General features: G+C 43.2%; 1 protein-coding gene across 1 annotated transcript in view; it reads right to left on the bottom strand.

Annotated features, from left to right (window-relative positions):
* GRSF1 (G-rich RNA sequence binding factor 1) overlaps positions 1-22,624 on the bottom strand; it is a 324,061-nt gene that overhangs the window by 187,694 nt on the left and 113,743 nt on the right. Inside the window, exon 4 of the mRNA XM_078676404.1 lies at positions 8,867-9,007. Coding sequence (XP_078532530.1) covers positions 8,867-9,007 — 141 coding nt within the window. The remainder of the gene's footprint in view (positions 1-8,866; positions 9,008-22,624) is intronic.

Raw genomic sequence — 22,624 nt, forward strand, 5'->3', positions numbered from 1 at the left:
GGCTCCTGAAGGGTCTGCCTTGTGTTATGTTGTTGGATGCCCACCATTGCATCTCTGCTTGCAGCTTGTGTGTAACAACCACAAGATCCTCCCAACTCCCTGTGACTTGAGACCAATTGTTGGTAAGCCATTCCTGGAATGAGCGCATATGTAGGAGGACATGAGGAATGAGTGGGATGCATGATGCCATCATGCCCATAAGTTTCAAGACTATCCTCACTGTCAGAGATTAACCCTTCTGGTAGACGGAAGTTTCTTGTTTTTTCACTTGTATCCTTTTCTGCATCAGGTACGCTGCACGTTCGAGTTTAGTCTTGCACCTAGGAAAGTTTTTTCTTTTACTGGCCTTGTGGATGATTTCTGGTAGCTGATTGAGAAACCTATACCCTGCAGCGTGTGGCTAGCTATTTGAACGTGGCTGAGGCATTTCTGTTTTGTGCTTGCCCTTATCAGCCAGTTGTCCAGGTAGGAGTGAACGTGTATTCCCTCCTTTCGCAGGTGTGCCGCCACTGCGGCTAGGTACTTGGTGAAGACACGTGTTGCTGACTTTATTCCGAATGGGGGTATTTTGAACTGATAGTGTGTTCCCTTGTGTAGGAACCGTTGAAACTTTGTATTTTTCGTTCATAGGAATGTGTAGGTAGGCGTCTTTGAGGTCTATTGTTGCCATGTAATCTCCCCTTTGGATTTGAGGGATTATGTCCTGGAGAGTAGGCATCTTGAAATGTTGCGTTAAAATAAACTTGTTCATGAACCTTAGGTCCAGGATTGGCCTTAGTGAAAGGTCCTGTTCGGGGACCAGGAAGTATGGTGAGTATTTTCCTTTGAAAATCTCTTGTTTTGGTACTAATTCTATTGCTTGTTTTTGGAGTAGGTTTTTGATCTCTGAATTTAACTGTAAGAGTTCTGATTTTAGGAATGTTCTCATTCTTGGTGGTTTTGCAGGTGGTGTTTTTGTTAGTTCTATGCAATACCCATACTTTACCAGATTTAATATCCAAATGTCTGTTGTGATTTTTTGCCACTGTTGTAAGAATTGGGATATTCTCCCCCCCCCACTGGTGTTTGGTGTGGGTCCCTCTCCGTGTGGGAGAAAATTAGAGCCATTTCCTCTTCCTTTAGAGGACTGGCCCCTGCCCCTTCCTCAAAAGGGCTGCTTTGGTTGTTGTTGCGAACCTTGGTACCCTGTTTGTTGGTTGGTTTGTTGTTCATTTCCTTGGCCCTGTTGTTGTTGTGACATTTGCTGTCCATGACCAAATGTACCTCTTCCAGAGGGCTTCCTGTTGTTGAAGCAAACTCTTTTGAAGGTACCCCTTTGCCTCAGGGCTCCCATTGCTCTTGCAGTTTCATTATTTTTTTTGATTTGTTGGAGGGATAAGTCTACCTCCTTTCCAAACATTGCATCCCCTGTGAAAGGCCTGTTGATGGAGGTTTGTACCTCTTGCTTGAAACCTGAAATCCTAAACCAGGCATATCTTTTTAGGGTGGTGCCTGTGCACATTTTTCTACTGGCAGTGTCTGCTGCATCTAGGGCAGATTTAAGGCATGTGTTGGCAATGTTTCTGCCTTCTTGGACAATGGATTTTGCTCCATTCTTGTCCTCCTCGGGGAGTTTATTGATGAGCTCCTTTATGTCATCCCACTGCTGGTGTCCGTACCTGTTCACTAGGGCATCGGAGTTTGCGATGCACCACTGCGTTGCTGCCTCCTCCTTTATTTTTCTTCCCTTACTTTATTTCTCTGGTGGAGGTCCAGTGTTAGAGAGTGCATTAGCTCTTCTCCTGGCTGTGGCAACGATGATGGTGCCGGGCACGGTATTCCCCCGAATATATTTAGGGTCCTTGGAGGAAGACTTGTACTTTTTCTCGATGCTTGGTGTTACCCCTTTGCTTGAGGCTGGTTACTTAAAGGCTTATTTTCCCTGGCCTAGGATGCTTGGTAGCATTGGCACATATTGTGTCCCCTTGTTGGCAAGGGCGTGTGTTTCTAAAGGGAAACCGGTGTCTCCCTTTTCCTCTTCTAGGGAGACTCCGAAAGTATCTGCTGCCCTTTTAACTAGCCCGTTGTAGAAGGCTATATCATCTGGTGGTGATGCCTTCGATGGACAGCAGCATATTTCCTCTTCGGGACTTTCGGTGTCGAGGTCGTTCCATGTGTCCTTAAAATTTTAAGAGGCTTCCTCGTCTTCAGGTGAGTCTACATAGTCCTCGGGGTCTTCCTTGCGAGGTTTGGGGGTTGGAGGTGATTAGAGAATATCTTTTTCTTCCCCTTCCGCGTCTTCCGCTTCTTGGGCGTCAACTTTGTCTCGTTCGGTGAGTGGGACTGTCAGAATCCAGAAGTCTGTTAATGATGCGTCAAACTCCTTTTTCTGAAGGAGCGTCGCCATTTCGGCCTTCAGTCGTTTCCTCTTCTTTTCAACCACAAGAGTTCTGTCGGAGGCCGGAGACTTTCTCTTCTTGGTCGTGCCTGCGTCTGGTTTAGAGGGGGTTGCGCTTCCCTTCTGGGGGGGGGGGGGGGCTGGGGGTCGTGTTCGACCCTAAGTTTCAGCATCTTATGCGATTTTCCCTCTTCGGTGTCCTTTCGCAAGGTTCTGTGGGTTGCTTAGATCGCGGCTGACCTTTGATCACCTTTTTATTCGGCGCCGGGCTGCCTTAGGTTACACCTTACTAATGTGGCCCTTCGGTTCCGACGGATGTGTATGGTGTCTTACCTTATCAGTCTTCTTCACAGTGTCGGTCGCCTTCTTGTGGGCGTTGTGTTTTTCAGAGTCTACTGCCAGAATTTCGATCCCTAGTGCGTCGATTCTCCTGGCATTCCTTGGTCTTCATAATCACTGGAAAGGCCCAGGTCCTTAAGGGAATTTTTCTTTGCGGTCTGAGACATCGTGGCGTAGTGGGCCTCTCTCTGCTTTCGGGGAGTCCTGAGTGTTTTCGGCAGGCACGTCACACAGGCCTCACAGTCCTTGTCTTTGTCTTTATGGTCCTTGCGTAGGCAGAGGTTGCACACGTCGTGTGGGTCGCGTTGTCCGAACTTGTGGTGGCACTCGCGGCAGAACTTGAAGGGGGTATTTTCAATAGCCCCAACCTTGCCATTTGTGGACCTTAGAGGTCTTCTGTCGTGTCGATTCCGGAGCACCGTTCTGATCGCCGGTCGCGGTGTCAATCGATGGAGTTCAATCAAACTTTTCGGCTTTTCCTTTTATTTTTCTGGGATATCCTGAAAAAACTTCAGAGCTTCCTGCTTGCTTCCAGACCCAACGGCGAGAAAAAGAATCTGAGGATGGCTACCACGCACAACGACCTCCAGAGCGCCGTCTGACGTCACACCTCGCACCAAATGGTGGTCGACAGCGCCCAAAACAAGAAGAAAAACAAGCATTGGCATAGCCAATAGGTCTCGCTTTTGGGACCTTATAAGTATTTAGTTATGCAGCACAATATCCTTACATCAACTGCTGCATGGCTAAACACTAAGCACGGAGGTTTCGATGGGAGTCTATCCCAGAGGCTGAATCTGAAGGAAGAAGAAGAGAGGCGGCGCGACACTGGAGGGGGATGTCGGCTGAAGGTAAGTTTTTATTTTAAAATAATATATTATTTCTAAAACCCCCAAGCGACCAACCGGGCGACCCCTCCTGCGCTCCCCCTCCCGCCTCACCACCCTTTATTCATGGCGGCCGCCATTGGGCAAAAGTCACAGGAGTAAAAGAGAGGAGGAAGGAGGGCAAAGGCACACAGATGGCGGGTGAGAGAGGGTGGGTAAAGGCAACACAAACTAAAGGATGGAGAGAGGAAAATATGATTTCAAGTTTAAATATTTTTATTGATCTTGAAAAATCTCATGGGGTACGGAGGTTGGTTGATGCTTGAAGCACGCGATGTCCAATTGTTGAACTATATAGACATTGTTTTGGACTGCTGAACGTCTAAGGCAGACGTAATAGTTAAATAAATGAAAAGTGTTGTATTATAAATTTGCAGACGGTTCTTAGATAGCGGTTTATAACATGCTGTGTTATATAACAAGGGTTACAATGCATGAGCAGCAGGTAGCATGGGTGTCTCTGTGACAAAAGCAGTAACTCACTAAGCTCTCAATATAGAATACACATCAGTGATTTGCAGGTTACACGTTATGTTATCACTGTCATGCTATTTCATGAGTCACACCTGTCATAAGAAAGCTTGCAGAGCTCTATATCAAGTGCAGTCTACACTATGATTATCTTTGCGTTACCATACTCTGGAAATTTCTGCATACTCCAAGATCTCCACGGCAGCTGTCCTAAACCCAAAATATATTATAAATGCAGCATGTCTATTATCCACTAAGTCTGCCAGAACAGATTTGCAGTCAGCTTTTAAAATGCATAAAAGACCAACTGCATGTACAGGAATGGAACAAAGGATAGATTTTCCCCTATGTCAAAACAATTTGCGAGTACAGCTTTATAAACCCACCAATATTAAAACTGTGTTTCCCAGATGTAAAATCGGAGTGCCTAACACACCAGTAACACTCACAAAATCCGACTTGTTATTTAGAACTTCATATAACACGCCTATCCCATTTTAGATAGTTAAGCATGGTTTGCAATTTGTAACACGTTTTGAAAACTGTTATGTACTACTCTGGTACAAAATATCCATGTTTTCATGATTGTGTTTCAAAATATAAATAACAATATTCAACATCGAACTTTTATGAGTACGAGTACCGTCAGTAAATATTAATAACACCACTCTAAAGTGTGCTCTCAGTTTGAGACGAACATGTTTAGTTTACACCTGTAGTCATTTTTCCCTTTTAACTAGAGCTATAAGAGCAATTGCGAAAGACATCTTGGACGGGCGATGCTTTAGTTTGTCATGAAACATTTACTGAGAGTAAAAGAATGGGTTGTTTGTATTTAACAAAATATCGAGTAGACACGATTTCTTGTTTTACTTTGGTCATTCATTTCGCAATGTTGTTGCAATAATGCTATTTTGGGGAAAAACAAACGTTAGTTTCTTTTGAAGACAGGAAACTTTACCAGTTGGTTACCATATTTACAACTGTTTATATAAGAACAGAGTAATGACAAATTCACACAGCAATGTTTAAATTGAATTTTCTGAAAAGCTGAATTCTCCGTATACATCGGACGATACAGCAAGACTTTATATTTAAATTAATACAGAGCGCTGCCAAAAAGGAAATACAAGTCACCAGTGCCATCTGGTGGCTGTTTAGTGCGAATAAAAATAAGAAGACACAGTAAAGAAGTCAATTAGAAGGGATAAAAACCATGCAGGATGGAGAGAGGCACGCAAGGCTTAATGAGCTTTGACAGAAACCCACATGGCTGCTGCGCACGTGAACGCAAGCTTGAGGCCAGCAAAAGCCTCTGGTAGCACTTTCAAAAAGCCACTCACGCAATTTCTCACAGTGCAACGCATGCGCTGGCTCAGCGAGACCTAAAAACCAAAAACAGAGACTATTCCGGACCCAACCAGTAGATGGCGGAATAATGCACAGCATGTGAATCCAGAAAACTTCACGCTGCAAAACAAGACTTTATTACTACTCAAAGAACCCTTCTTTGCAAACTTAGAATAATGGCAAAAATATTTAACACGAATATAAATCCATGACTTGCAGTTTGCACGCAGCTCTTTGGTGCCAGTATACAGCTCACTACAATTTATGAATTGGAAGTAACCCAAGGATCTGTTGCAGTAGTAGTAATCCACTTTCCTATCCACATAAAATACAAATCTGTTATCTGCATGTTACACAATGTTTTTTGCAACAGGCACATTACCACTCTATGCTACTTTAGGAGTCGAAATGGTCGCTGGACAAAACGAAGAACTCTTCCGGAACTGCATTAAATACTAGAGTTATCTTACAGTTATAATTACCATAAACTGCTGGGCATACAAAGATCTCCTCAGCAGGTGACCTAAACCTGTCAAAAAATGCAGCCTCTTTATGACCATTTAAGTAAGCCAGAACAGATTTACTGTCACATTTGTCCTTGGTGCCAACTTCTTTGCAGCAGACTTTTTTTTTAAATGAACGTTTAACATTACTGTCAGACTCTCCTTTTTATGACTCAGCTCCTCCACACTACAACCTCCTTCCTCTGCCACATATTGACCCACTATTTATGGGTGTTTTCTGGAGTAAATTTTCTGCCAATTCCAAAACTGCTTGTGATGCATGTTCTACTTACTCTTCAGGGAAAGCAGTTTTATTTCACTCTCGCTGTGCTTGATTAAAGTAGACTCACGCAGAGTTCCTTCTCTTTTCTCAAAGGATCATGTATACTCCCAATTAGGATTTTTTCCTATGTACGACGGGGAAACATGGTCTATGGAGATTTTTTTCTGCCTTTCTCTTGGGCATAAACAGCATACATATGTACTTTTTCGCCTCGCGCTCTTTGAGGGGAGTCCAGGGGGCCACTGTGCATTTGTTGTGTCCTGTGCCGCTGTAATCCAAGATACCAAAATTAGATACCTAATCACTCATGCACAGGTGACCCATAGATGCCACACACCTTGGTGAGAAACAAGTTTTTAAGGAGGTTGTTATGTGTCCCCCCTTCTGCCTCTGTCCAACTGATCCACGAAGAGGTCGGGGTCGAGTTTATTTCTGACTTAGCAGCAGTTCGGCCACTTTTATTGTGGCGTTCTATTTGGGCTAAGCCAGAGACTCGATTCACTCAAGATATTATTCTTGACTGTATAGGTTTGGACCACTCTTCACGCATACAGTGGTTGAGATACATTCACCGCTGGTATCTTCTTCTTTTTAATATCGATGTGTTTCTTGAGCCAGAAGAGGTTGTTTCTATTCCCAAAAAAGAAATTAAGGCAACGTTTCTAAATTTTCAAAAGGCAGAGCGAGATAAAATTTTTGGTAATTTAACCACCGTGAAATTTTACAAGGACCTGAATTTAACCTCGGGGTTTCAACCTTACCTTGTGTACGTGACTCGTCCCTCTCACCAATATGTATTAACACGTGTCAGATTGGGTATTGTTCACCATCTGGTTGCATTCCCAAACCCGAAAGCCAGATCAGAGACACTCTGCCCGTGTGACAGTACTTCTCGTCAGAGTTGTTGCCATTTTCTACTTTTTTGTAAATTTTTTCATTTCCTTAGGATAAAATACCTTAAACCGATTTTTATAAAGTATAATATCCGTACCACAAAAACTGCATTGATACTTTTATCCTCACTGGAGAATGAGGATATTTGTTTCTTTTTGGCCACCTACATTTTGAAGTGTACAGCTGCCAGGAAAAGTATCGTACTGTAAAATCTTTTATACTTACCTGTCTGTACCCATGTTATACAGCTGCCAGGAATTGTATTATGCTGCTATTACCTTTTACATCCCTGTCTGTATATGTATGTTTCCAAGTTTTATATTAATCTTTGTAATTAAGGTATAATTTTACTCGTTGATGTCCACAGTATGTATTGTATGGTCTCCCCTTTCTTTTACTTTAAATCATTTTTATGCTAGTCTAAAAATGTCCAGAATCATTTTACCGGAATTATTTTACCGAAATGTACAGCTGCCAGGAAATTGTCTATCAAGTATACCTTATCGATTTCCTGTCTGTACACCTATGAATGTTTTGTATTATCGTAACAGTTTGTTGATTTTAAAAGGAAAGAATAATTTTTAACTGTTGCACACTAGCCGTTTGCACATTTTCCTACTCCTTTTTCTTATTTGTGTCCATGTGGTGATTTAATATTTTAAATTATGTATCTTATTATGCTTGTATGATTTGTATGTACAAATCGAATAAAAGCTTTTGAACTTGACTTGAACTTGACTCAGCTCCTCCACACTACAACCTCCTTCCTCTGCCACATATTGACCCACTATTTATGGGTGTTTTCTGGAGTAAATTTTCTGCCAATTCCAAAACTGCTTGTGATGCATGTTCTACTTACTCTTCAGGGAAAGCAGTTTTATTTCACTCTCGCTGTGCTTGATTAAAGTAGACTCACGCAGAGTTCCTTCTCTTTTCTCAAAGGATCATGTATACTCCCAATTAGGATTTTTTCCTATGTACGACGGGGAAACATGGTCTATGGAGATTTTTTTCTGCCTTTCTCTTGGGCATAAACAGCATACATATGTACTTTTTCGCCTCGCGCTCTTTGAGGGGAGTCCAGGGGGCCACTGTGCATTTGTTGTGTCCTGTGCCGCTGTAATCCAAGATACCAAAATTAGATACCTAATCACTCATGCACAGGTGACCCATAGATGCCACACACCTTGGTGAGAATTTATAGTGTGCACAAAGTCTGCTCCCCGGCCATTGAGCACACCTGGGGAGTACGCAAGAGGCACGTGAGCTGCACCTCAGCTGTTGGTTATCAATACATATATAGGATCCCTCCTCCAGTCTTGAACGCCTCACCTCCATTTGAACGCAACTGTGCAAACATCAAACTTGAGTGCATTCGCTTTTTTGTTAGGGTTAATACACTTTCATTAACCAGCGCAAACGCTACTAATGATCAAAAAATGCTTGCCCGATGGACTAGCAGGGTGAACCATAACTATGGATTTGCCATTGCCCACTTTGGAACATGTTCTGCTTCTGTACATTGAATACAGGTGTTTTGGGAGGGTTGGAATGGAAATGGAAATTCAACAATTTTTATTAAAAGATCATTACATAAAAGCCATGACCTAATGGTGAAAATAACACTTAACATAATGACATCGCTCCTTTACAACGAGAATGTTTCAATATATTAAGATTAAAATTAAAGTATCTTGCACACCATCATATCGGCTACATTACTTGAAGTGGTCTACAGTCACAAAAAATTAAAAAGGCACACCTGTGAAGAACTGTACAATGTCTTCTTCCGTGCAGCTGTATGGAAGGCCACGGAGACGAACAACTCCGTCTGACGTTTGGGGGGTTGAAGGTTGCTGGCGATTCAACAACAACGCTGCATCTTGGGGGGTTACCTTAAATACTGCAAGATAAGGAGCTGGGTTTAGTATAGATGAATACTATATAAGTATTGCACAAATGTGCCAAAAGCAGCCTGAGGAAAACTACTCATGACATGAATTGCAGATAACCTCATTGTAATTGCATGACAACAGCAACCGCACCACAGCACACTCACCAACTGCCCAAAGTAAATAATCTCATCTGTTTCATGAAGGACTCCTCAAGCACAAAACGATCATTAAAAAACTTTCAATACAGAGCTGCTACTACTCATTCCTGTAGCTTTAATCCAGAGTGGTTTGCAGTGTAGTGGCTACAGTCTAGGGGTGAACCAGTGAACAGCTGAAGGGGATGAACAACAAAAAAATAATAATAAATGAAAGAACTGCAGCACTGTGACGTCAGGACACAAGCACTTGATTATCTCATGTATGTACTGTAAAACCATAAAACCAATAAAGAATAAGTAAAGTGCCACCTTTGTGTAGGTCTTGACAGACAATAACCCTGCCACTGACCAACTCAGGCCAAATTTAATGAAGGTCAGTAACCCTTAATAATCATGAAATCACTGCCACTTACTTGATGCATACAAGCATCCGTTACTAACAACTGTACACAACCAGATGAAACCGGATTGGCAGGGCAACATAGCTTAGTGAGGCCTGACCAAGATCAAAGGTTTTGCCAAACCCTTTGTTACGCCCCAACCCCTCTCAGGTGCTCAATGATCTTAATTGAATACTAATGTTTGTAAGGACATGATGTTCCGCTATACTCAGGAAAAGATTTTTTCAACGTGTCTATTTCTTTTCCCATTTTGCAAATTCTCTTCATGTGACAAAATAAAACCTCTCTCACATGATCTGTGTCATAGTGGACACAGAGCAAACTGAGCCAGAGGGTGTGTGTAGGTTCATCTCCAAAGCCCCAGAACAAGGTGGCAGTCACCCTTCAAACCCCCAGGGTCAAACGTCTGGTTCTGAGGTCGATATATCATAGCAAAAATTAAAATTGATACCACCATTTTTCATCTAATTAAAATATATGTTCCGACAAATGATTCTAAATTTTGGTCTAGCTTTACTTCTTTTTTTATTTTTTTTTATTTTTTATTTTCTCCCCCATTTTTTCCGTAAATTACATTACAGTATATACAGTACAGAATTTTCTTACAATTATACAGTCATACAATCAAAGCCATGAAAAAAGAAAAAAAACGAGACCTAAAGAAGTACAACACAATAATTCCAAACAAAGAGTGTTCCTGAAAAAATGAGCACAGAAACCCAATTCACGTCTTGCTATTCTTCCACTCTTCTATGGGGCGCCATATCTTCCCCCCCAGTATTCTTGCCCTTTTGCCTTTCCTATCATAAATGGCTTTCTCCAGATTGTATATATGCAGTAGCCTAGCCATCCAGATATGAAATAGTGGTGCAGATTTATCTTTCCAGGCTTTCGCAATAATTAATCTGTACACTGCTGTGGCCAAAAATACGAATTCGGGATAGTTGTTATTATCGCCTATGCTAATTCCTAATATTATCAGCTCGTCTGTGAGTTTTACCTTCAAGCTTAAAGATTTCACCAAGAACTCCTCTATTGCAATTTTTAGTGTGCATAACTGAGGGCACTGGCAGAACATATGCGTAATATTAGCATTCGTTGCGTCACACCGTGGACAAGTTATACCAGTGTTGCCCCCCCATTGTGCTATTCTGGCTGGTGTGTGATATAACGAAAAAATAGTTTTATAATGTTGTGTTTGCAGTGTAGCAGAACAAAGTATAGTTCTTCCAAAGTCTAAGGAGGCTTGCAAAGCTTCCGGGTGAGCCCCAACTTGCTCAATCCATTTCTTACTAAATTTCTCCCTGTCATCGGCTTTATATTCCTGTAATTCTATGTACAATTGTCTGATTGAACCCCGTAGACCACTCCCTAGGTATTCCATAATCCTACAACTTGACATACCTGCTGGTCCCCCCTTTTTTAGATGGAAGTAGCTTCTTATTTGTAGGTATTTAAAGAAATTATTTCCAGGTATTTCAAATCTATGTTGGATATCTTGAAATAACAAAAAATCCCCTTCCCCATCCATCAAATCGCCTATTTTCTTAACCCCTTTGTCATTCCAGGTTTTCATTGTGTTATCCCAAAAAATTTCTGTTGGTAAATCAGCATTTAGGTATAGCCTCAGATATCTGTTAAATCTGCCTAGCCCTACTCTTTTCATAATAACCCTCCAAATTTTATATACTGCCTCCAGGGTTTTAAATCTAGTATGCTTAAAATATGTAAACTCTACTGTATTAACCAAGGCATTCTCAGCCCTTTCTCCTAATAGTGCTTTATAAGTATTCTCTATACCTATCCCTTCCTCGTGAAAAGATCCACCACCCAGTAGCGCTTTAGAGTACTGCAGTACTGCAGCCCAATAATAAAAATCTGAAATCTGGTGCCCCCCAACCTCCCTTTTCCCGTGGTAGTGTCAGAAATCTGTATGCTCTTCGTGTCTTGCCTTGTGCCCATATTAACCTATTCAGTGTTGCTTCTATTTTATTGAACCATATCCCATCAAACAGTAAAGGAATCGCCCTAAAGAAATATAGAAATTTGGGGAATGTGACCATTTTAATAAAGTTAATGCGCCCCATTAAAGTCAGATGTAGATTATTGACCCTCTCCAAATTTCTCCTAACTTTCCCTAATAATGGCCCCATGTTTATTTCCACCAGCTTCCCTAGATCGGCCGTCACCTTAACTCCCAAGTATGTAGCTTCTTGAACTACTCTACTATCACTAAAGGTGGTATACTTATTCTGCACTATCTGTGTTTTCCCTTTGTTTATTAGGTATCCTGAGAATATACCAAATTTCCTTGCCTCATCTTCAATTTCGATCAGTGCTTGCGCTGGCTCTGGAGTGACAATCGCTACATCGTCTGCGTAGGCAAATAATTTATAATCTTCCCCATGCAGTGTAACAGGTCTAATCCTACAATTCGCTGTTAACCTTCTCAAATAGGGGTCCAAATAGATGGCAAACAGCAACGGAGAAGCTGGACACCCCTGTCTTGTCCCCCTCCCAATCTGTACCGTTTTCGAAAATGATTTATTTATTCTTATTCTAGCTGTAGGTTGTCTGTATAGAGCCTGGATTGCTGCCATAAATCCTTTACCTATTCCCGCCCACTCCATCGCTTTCCATAGGTAGGCCCAGGAGACCCTGTCAAATGCCTTCTCGGCATCTAAAAAGATTGCTGCAACTGGGTCTCCCAAGGCCTCTGCTGCATCCAGGACAGTGATCATTTGTCTGGTATGTTGGGTAGTCCCTTTACCAGGTATGAACCCATGTTGTTCCGGGGACACCATTTTCTCAATGATCTTACTCAATCTATTAGCGAGGGCCTTAGCGTATATTTTCACATCGGCATTAAGTAGAGTGATTGGTCTATATGACCCTGGCTCTGTTGGTGGTTTATCCTTTTTTAATAACACAATGATGTCTGCACCCGACCATGACTTTGGAACAATCCTACCACCCTGTGCCAGACAGCATATCGCCCACAAATCTATACCTATGACGTCCCAGAAGATCTTATAAAACTCGACGGGTATCTGATCCTGTCCTGTTGCTTTACCTGCTGGAAGGTCGGAGACAGCGTCCCCGATTTCCTGAAGAGTTAACACCTCGTCTAATTTATCTCTCTGCTCTATACTAAATTCTGTCTGTGGTCTTGGAGTTAAATAGGCCATACTTTCTTCCTCACACTCAGACTCGCTCGTATTTTCATCTTTCTCGTATAATACCTCATAGTACCTCCTAAATACCTCCTGTACCTCCTCAACCTTATTCACGATTGCCCCAGTGTTATCCCTGATTTCTTTTATTTCCCCTGCTGCCATCGTTTGTCTTGTTCTTATTGCCAGGAGGTGCCCTACTCTTTCATTGTATTCATAACACAACTCTTTTTTTGCTAAGTAATTCCTAGCTAGCTTCTGCGCTAGCGAGACCCCTGTTTCTGCTTTTTGAATTTCCAGTTCAAGTAATATTGATTCAAAAGGTTCCCTCTTACTAATTGCCTCTACCAAAGCCTCTTCAATTGTTGCAAGGATTCTAATCTCTTCCTCTGTTTTCTCCTTCTCCCTTCTATTTCTAGCGATTGTGTAGCTTAGTGTCTCCCCCCTTATACCTGCCTTGAAGCTATCCCATACTACATCTGCCGATGTGGAGTATCTATTAATGTCCCAAAAATTCCTTATCCAAGCTTTCATGCTTATAATGTATTCCTCCTCCTTTAATAGCCCTCTTTCAAACGTCCAGGTAGAGTTTAATCTCTCTTTAACTTGAGCAGTTCTTATACTTAAAACCAGGGGGTTATGATCCGACACAATCCTAGGGAGTCGATCTATACTGGAGATACCGACAAGAGAGCTAGAAATAAGAAAATAATCCAGTCTAGCTATCGACTTATGTGGTGCAGAATAGAATGTGCTACCTGACCCCATTGGGTTTTTTTCCGCCCACATATCACTTAGTGCATTGTGTCTAGCAAGATTTTGTAATGATCTGTATACCTTTTTCTTCCTCCCCGTGTAACTCTCCCCATGCTCAAACAAACCATTTAGCCCGTTGATGTTAAAATCACCACAGCATATCACAGGCTCTGGCCATATTGCTAGTTCTCTATCTGCAAATTCAAAAACATCCGGATCGTCCTCGTTTGAGCCGTACACAGAGATAATTGTAAATCGAGATGTATTTGTTTCCAGTTCAATCATCACCCACCTCCCTTCGCTGTCCTCCTTTTTCCTTTTGACTATTGTGCAGCCTTTCCTTGCCAGCACTGCAACCCCCCTACACCTTTCTATCTGGCCTGTATAAGCTAAAACATCATACCCCATTTGCTCCAACAAATAAATCTCATTAACGGCTATGTGTGTTTCTTGCAGACAGACAATGTCAATTTTCCAGAATCGCAGTAGAGCTCCCAATTTTTGTCTTTTTTCTCTGTTGTTCAGACCACATATATTCAGCGTAATTATCTTAGTCTCCATCTACCATATTTTTTTTTCCCCCCTTCCTTTCTCCCAGCTTTCCACTCTCATTACTTCCGCATTTCCCTCTTGAAAGCGTAATGACTTTTATTAATCTGTACTGTATTTTTATTCCAAACACAAAACGTGCCCCCCCACCACCCTCCCCTTCTGTACCCCCCCTCCCCTGCAGCACCCCCCCCCCCTGTGACAGGCAAATAGGTCAGAGCTGACCTATGCGTGCCCACTGTGCGTTGTAGCGTCGCCCCCTCTCCTCCCCTACCCCACCGGCAAAGAAAAATCCAATCCCAAAACAACTCCTATTCTCCCTAGTCTTTATATTGTTTTCCAATTTACCCGTTTTTATTTAGGCAATACTGTTTCCTCCCTAGTTTCATTTCCTCTGCTTTTCTTTTCCTTTTTTTTTTTTAACCTTTTCACCCCTCTACCCCACCCTATTCTCATATGTCTACTTGGTAATACTATCTACTAGCTCCACCTTTACCCTTCATCTCTTTCAATTCTTCTAGATATTCTCCAGCCTTAATCTCTGAAAAGAACATCCTGACTCTGCCCCCAACAATGACTTTTAGTTTTGCCGGAAACATTAGATAGGCTTCAGCGCCTTGACTCTGAAATGCTGCAATCATTTGCCTAAGTCTCCACCTCCTTTCCACTGTGACGTGGCAAAAGTCCGGTCTTGCAAAAAATGTAGTTCCATCCACCGTCTTTTTAGAGTCAGGTCTGGCCTTATCCATCAGTTCTTGTCTCGCCAGAAAGTTCCCGAAGAACACTAACATCGCTCTTGGAAGTGAGCCATCCCCTCTTTTTTTCCCCTTTGTCGTGAGCGGAAACCTATGTGCTCTTTGCACCTCTTGTTCCCATTGCCATGGGGTCTCCGGGAAGGCCCCTTTTAGCAACTTTATCACAAAGCCTCTGGGGTCTTGTCCCTCTGTCCCTTCTTCTATTCCAAGAAGGCGTGCGTTATTTCGCCTCTGGCGATTCTCCAAATCCTCTACCTTCCATTGCAGATCCTCCATCACCTTTGATTGCTCTTCTCTGTTAGTCTGCCAGTCCGTCACTTCCTCCTCAATCCTGCCAGTTCTTTCTTCCACTTCGGTAACTCTTTCGCTCACTTCCTCATATTTTTTATTTATTCTCCTAATGGAGGCTTGAATTTTTTTCGTATCATGCCTGGCTCTTCTACTCTCTGCTCTGGCTTCCATTTGGATTTGTTTTAAAGTTGTAAATATTAAGTCTAGTTTCCCATCCTCACTCTGGGGGTCTTGCCCATCCTCTTTGTAGAGATTTGAAGTAGCAGAATAGTCCCACATCAATTTTTTATGAGAACTCTTGTGCGTTATTGTGGGGGATCCTGTTCTCCTACTAGTCGGTCTGCGTTTTTTCTGTGTGTCTTTTTCTTTGGAGCCCCCTGTATCATCAGTGCTGGAGAATGAGTCTCCCGTTTCACCCTCCTCTTCACTGCTGGTGATAATGGAGTCTGAACCTTCAGGAACAGAGAAGAATTCTCTGTCCCCCTCTGCTCCCTCTGTGCTTTCTGTGCTCTCCGTATATCCACCACCCAGCTGCTCCTTTTGCCCTTGCAGTAATCCTGCCTCCACCTCTTGAAGCGCTTCTAATAGCGGGTCTGTGGTTAACGATTTAATTTCAATCACCTCTTTTGACACTCTCACCTCTTTTTCCCTGGTCGTCCGCCCAGCCTCCTCTCCGGCAGTAGCTGACTCCTTTGCAGCTTGTTCCGCAGTAAGCGTGAGCTCCGCCTGCTCCGCTCGCGTCGGTTGCCTAGCAACGCCTATGCTTGCGTCCACGAGGACGCTGCCTCCAGGTCCGCCTGCCAGAGAGTTCTCCGTACCCAAGGCTGTCTCTGCATCCTCCGTTAGGGCTGGCGGGAGTACCTTGCTACTGAAGATCTTGATTACTGAGGGCTGACGGAAGGAGGGATCGCCCTTCTTTCTCTCCGTGGTGAGTTTTCCCGCTTGGCCAGGCTGCACGCTGTGACTACCGCTGCGCGTGTCATCATTTAGAATCAGATTCTTGCCTCTGTCTTTCTCGGCAGCCTTCTCTATTTTGCGCTGCTGTGCCTTGGCCGCCGTCGAGATCGTAGGTGTGGAGCGTTTGCTGGGTGGGGGCCTCTTGGTCTTCGGTATCGTACCAGTCCTTCCCGGATCCTTCAGGGCTATCTCTTCTGCCGGTCCGATACTTAGAGCCACTGTTTGTTTGTCTTTCGCCCGATTTGCCATTTTAGGAGGGCAGGCCTTTCGGAACTCCTTAAAGAGTGATTTCCATTGCAGTAACCTTTTTTTAAGGTAATGAAATACACCGCTATTCCCTTCCCGCATCTGTCGGCGTAACCACCACTGCATGCTTCTTTTAGCAGCCGATCAGGATCCTGTTATCTCCATGGGTCAGAGAGGGGTCTAGATGCGACTTGCACCTACAGCGCTACAGCGGCCATCTTGCCTCTGGTCTAGCTTTACTTCTGAGGTAATTGGTGATGATTTTAACTTAATATTGACCCCCTTTGGGATATACATTCTCAAACTAAATAACGTCCCCTAAACTTATTTCACTCCAAAATCCTTTTTTAAATCAACAAAATTGGTAGATATTTGGCAAATGCATCACCCAAAAGAGAAACAGTTTACATTTTCTCTAATCCTCATAATTCTTACTGTTGAATTGACTATTGTTTATTTTGTACTCATTAATTCAATCATTTTCTGATCCTGTAATTCATAATATTGATATTTCAGATCATGCACTAATTTCAGGTGTTTTACAAATTAGTTCCATTCAACAATCCCACTCTCAAAGGCATATGAATACGAATATTGAAGGATCTACTTCACTTGTAAATCGTTGGGATTGTCAGAGAGGTAACAATATCAATTATGGCACATGATAATGAAGCTTTTAACACTAAACTTAAAGAATTAGATAACTACATAGCAAAGTATGAGTGACTCTTTAGATCGGGATCGCTTTAAGCAAATTATTTACGTATTAAAAAAGATAAACTCCAAATAAATGCAATCCATGGCTCCAATGGTAAATTTTCATTATCCCATAATGAAAGTGTTAATTTTTGATTTACTATTGATTTATACAGTAATCCCCCAGCTTAAGATATGTCCAGTATTGATACTTTTTTGCAATTCTGTGGCTTGCCTAAAATTACACAGACCGTGAAAGAAAAATTGGATGTACCACTTTCATTAGAAGAAATTAATTTAGCTATTAAATCTCTTAAACTGAGTAAATCACCTGGACCAGATGGCATTCCTGCCGAATTTTATAAAGAATTTTCTCCTTACCTATTTCCTCATTTACTTAAATTATTTCCTTACTTTAGTAATTCAGGAATTACTTCAGGATCCTTGACTGATGCTTTGGTTATATTACTTCCAAAATCTAATAAAGACCCCACTATTGTTTCAAATTACCGACCTATTTCTTTAATTAACCAAGATTGTAAACTTCATGCAAAGAATTTTGCAATCAGATTGGTTTCTGTGCTTGATGCTATTGTTCACATTGATCAAACAGGTTTAATGAAATATAGGCATTCTGTAAAGAACACTAGATTATTATTTCTGGTTAATGAAGCTGGGTCATCTTTGCATCTTCACGCTGGTGACCTTGCAATAGATGCTGAAAAAGCATTACAGTACATTGGCAGTATCTTTTCCATACTTTATCTGCATTTAATTTTTGCCATTCCTTTCTCCGTATGATTTCTGCACTCTATACTGGTCCATCTGCTAGACTTTTCATGAATGGTCAACTGTCTAAATTGTTTTTCCTTTTTAGAGGCACTCATCAAGGTTGTCCCTTGTCACTTTTATTCTTACTCCTTGCTATTGAACCTTTACTCATTGCCATCAGACACTGCATAGAAATAAAAGGTATTAACATCAACGATATTACTGTTTAAACCTCAGCTTATGTCGATGATGTATTATTACATATTAGTAATCCTGATTCATCCATTCCTCTCCTATTAAATCTAAAGCAAACCTACTCCCAGATCTCCGGTTATACTCTAAATACTAACAAGACTGAATATTTTCCCCTAAAGGTGCTTTGTAACCCTGATATGTTACCCAAAAATGATTTAGTTTGACAAATGGACAAACTTAAATATCTTGGTATCCTATTCTCTCATACCATTAAACAATCGATTACACTTCATTGTGAATGTATTCTTAACCATATTAGTGACAAAATTCATAAGAAGTCTGCTTTACACACACTTATCCCGCTGGGGTTAAATTGATTCTGTTAAAATGGCTATTGCTCCAAAAATATTTGATCTATGATAGCTACTCAATTGCCATGTAAATTCTATAAAACACCACGTATGAGCTATAAACAATTGAAAATTGCTAAATGTAATGGTGGTTTTGGTTTACCTGTTTTTAAAATTATCATAGTTTATTTTAAAACAAAGCGCCTTTTGGTTCACTAATACAGAGTTTAATAATGCACCTTCATGGCTTCTCATTGAAAAAAGTTTGATTTCACCGTTTCCGTTGCCTACGTTAATTACCATGTCTTCTTCTTACTCTTTAATACGAAGATCTGCAATGCTAAAATCGACAAAATGAATATTGTAGGATGTAGAGTCTCTTTTTCAAAGTCCGGTTATTAAATTCAATCGAACCATACAATTTTGGCAATCTTGGATAAAAGCAGGTATTTTTTACTTAAAAGATATATATTGTAATAATACTTTTTTATATTTTGAAGAATTGCAACAAAATGTATCCTACTTCTAGCAGATATTTCTAAATACAAACTTTTATGAAATTCTATTCTTAATTCATTTTTTGTTTAAATATCCTTTATTGAAGTCATAGGAGGAATGAAAACATGAATGTTACAACATACACAGTACTACATCTCAGAGATGTCTGTCATGTTTGCGGGGCATGTCACACAAGGCAGTATTTCTCTGCTTCATTCATCATGTCAATGGTTCTTCACAAATGTTCCAACCGTGTTGGCGCCACAAAGGAGATGACTTTCCAAGATAAACAATAAAGGAAATAAGAAAATAAAGGGGGAAAGGGAGAGGGGGTGTATGGTCAACAGATTTGGAAGTGTGGCGTGTGCGTCGAGTTGAGGGTGCATCCATGCAATGGGGGTGTGCGGGCATCACTGGATATGGATTATCGGAGTGAGTATAGCTTTGGGGAGGGCAATGAGTCAGCTGTGGTAAGCTTTCGGTATGAGGGGGAGTGCCGGGCGGAGCGTCATTATGTCCGTCAGCCCTGAATGCCAGCAGGGGGCGTGTCGTTGTCATTGTCCGGGTGGTCGGCATCTGCTGGGTTCCGTGCTAGGTGGCATTCCCTATGAAAGGAGCTTAGAATCCCATCCCATAATACCGCAATTGGGAACTGTCGCAGACCTGCCGTTTCCTCAGTATGGAGGGTGGTACTTTCCGCTCCCGCCCAGTTGTCTAGGGATGTGTGCCAGTGTTCCGTCAGTGGTGGGGCAGCTCGCTTCCATTGTTTTGTGATCAGTCTTTTGGCCGTGAGGAGGCCAAGGTCACAGAAACGAGAGGGGACTCTATTTATATTGGTTCGTTTATATAGGCCTAGTATGCATGCCTCCCACGTGTGCGGTATCGCCATGTCTGTGCATTTTTCTAGTGTCGCTATCACCTCCCGCCAGTATGTCTGAATCTGTGGGCAGTGCCATAGCATGTGTAGCAGGTCCGCTCCCGCCAGTGCACATCTCGGGCAGCCAGCTGCAGCGCCCGGGAAGTACTGGTTGATTTTGTTGGGCGAGAGGTACGCTCTGTGCAGTATATAGAACTGGATCAGTTTGAAGCGCGCGTTGCGGGGAATGTGCCTGGGGCCCAGTAGTATCATCTTCCACTCCTTATCTGTCCAGTTCCTCCCCCTGTCTGTTGCCCATTTGTCACGCAGTGGCTGTAACGTGTGTTGCGTGTGCGACAATAGTGCCTGGTGCAGCCAGTGCACCACATGCGTACCGTTCCCCATGACATGTAGGCTCTGTATCAATTGATGTGTCGGTAATTCCTCAGTGATGTCACCCCACCGCCGTGTGTATGCCAGAATTATGGAGGCGTGTTGTAAAAACTGTCCCGTTGGGAGACCCGTGTCAGCAGCCAGCGTCTCAAAAGGTATCAGGGCTCCATCGGCGTACAGGTCCGCCATGGTGTCCACTCCAGTGCGTGCCCAGTGTTCCAGTGCCGTTTACGTGACGACAGAGGTGGTCTTGGGGGTGCCTAGGAGCGGGAGTGCAGGGGCATACGGTTTGGTCAGTCTCGTGAGCCGCAAGCATCTGACATAGCATCTCACCGCCACGTCTACATGCAGTTGTGACGTTCTTCTCGGGTGTGTCAGGGGGTGGAATAAGGTATGTATATGTGTGGTGGACAGCACATCAGTCATCATGGCCGTGTCCTCCAGGCGGTTACCCGCTAGCCAGGCAGTTACCCACTGCAGTTGCGCTGCCAGATAGTAAAGTTCTAGATTCGGTACTGCGAGACCACCCTCAGTGATCGGCGTATATAGTTTTTGCAGGGCCACTCTGGGCCGCCCAGTGTTCCATATCAGGTCCCTGATCATGGATGCTAGTTCCTTGAAGGTACGGACCCGTACGTATACCGGGATGTTAGCAAAGTAGTATAGGAGTCTGGGAAGAACGATCATTTTCGTCAACGTCACTCTGCTCGGGACATTGAGCGGCAGGGATTTCCAAAAGGCAATTTGGGACCTTATTGAAGTTATGGCGCGTGTTAGGTTGCCGTCCAGTATGTCCGGGGGCGTCCTGTAGATATATATTCCCAGGTACTTGAACGTGGTGTGGTGCCACGGCAGTTGCTCGCCATTAATCCTAATTTCAGGGTCTGGGATGTCGGGGTTGAACGAATACGCCCCAGATTTGGCCCAGTTGACCTTGAGGCCCGACACGGTCTCGAAGGATCGGAAGATCTCCGAGAGTTCAGGTGGTATTTGGGTGAGGTCCCTGACGTACAAGAGTAGGTCGTCCGCATATAGCGAGACTATGTGCATACCATCCGCCAGTGGGATGCCCCAGTGCGCGCCTCTAATGCGCAATATTTCAGCAAGGGGTTCTATCGCCAGTGAAAAGAGCAATGGGGATAGTGGGCAGCCCTGTCTGGTGCCGTGTCGCACCCGGATGGCATCGAACAGCAGCCCGCCCGTGCGGACTCACACCACGGGGTGCCTGTACAGCAATCCGACTAGTTCAATATAGTCTTCCCCAAACTCGAATTTGCGCAACACAGCCAGCAGGTAGAGCCACTCGACCGAATCGAACGCTTTCTCTAGGTCAAGAACTAGGCAACCTGACCTAGACCAATCGTGTACTGCGTATGTTTGCACTCGGAACAGCCTCCGTATGTTGTGGGAGGTGCATCTCGTGGGGACAAAGCCCGCCAGTCGTCGGGCGAGAGTCGATGCCAGTATCTTATAATCTGTGTTGAGCAGCGCTAGGGGTCTATACGAGCCGAGGAGCGTGCCATCTCTACCCGGCTTGAGAAGGGACACTAGTGTCGCCTCATTCATTGACTGGGGTAAGGCCGAGTCTTCCAGCGCCGCCGCGTATACCTTGAGGAGCTCCGGGATTAGGATGTCGGAGCAGGCTTTATAATATTCCGCCGGCAATCCATCAGGGCCGGGGGCCTTGCCATTCGAAAGGGCAAAGATGGCCTCACGGAGCTCCTCCGCCACCAACGGCAACCCCAGGTCGTCCCGTTGGTCATCCGTTAGGGCAGGCAGCGCGACGCCATCCAGATACTCAGTTATGGTGGCGTGTGTGGTCAGAAGACGGGACACATATAGCGCGCTGTAATGCACCACAAAGGCCTCGTGTATTTTCGCCTGCGTGTATACTGTCGGGTCATCCACTGATTGTACCGCCGATTCTATTCTTAATTCATTTCGCAACAATTTTCCAAGGGAAAGCGAATCAGATTTAGAGACGTATATTCAGACAATAGCTACTTCCTCTCACACGGTGTCATTGTATTATAAAAAATTGCATAGTGGACAAAAACATTGATTTTATCTCTTCATTGTAAAATAATGAACGTAATCCATCTTTTTCTCAAGACGTATGGATGAAAATATGGTTAAATAGTGTCTCTGCATGGTTACCCGTGTCCTTAAATCAAACTAATTCCTTCATAGTATTCAATTCTTTATGGACTCCGTTAAAAATGTATAATGGAATAATGCAAAACTATTAAATTCCCCTAATTGTTGGCACTGTAAATTGGATCCAAGTTCATTCAAAAATGTATGCTTTACGGTCCGATGGACACACTGCTTTTTTATCAGCTTCGGGCTATTTGTAGGGAACTTCATCCAACGTTTCCTCAACCTCCACCCTCGATGCTTGCTCTTGATTTTATATACACCTCCCGCATTCCCAGTAATCTGGTAACGAAATTATATGCCCTCACCCTGTCGACCACCTCCATCTCTACCGAGCGCGCACGAGCGGCATGGGGGCGGAGTTAGGTGTGGACATTTCTCTAGCTGATTGGCTTTATTGCTGTATCCAGACCAAGAAACTGT

Source organism: Lissotriton helveticus, chromosome 2_1 (genome assembly GCF_964261635.1).
Source record: "Lissotriton helveticus chromosome 2_1, aLisHel1.1, whole genome shotgun sequence".
Classification (NCBI taxonomy): domain Eukaryota; kingdom Metazoa; phylum Chordata; class Amphibia; order Caudata; family Salamandridae; genus Lissotriton; species Lissotriton helveticus.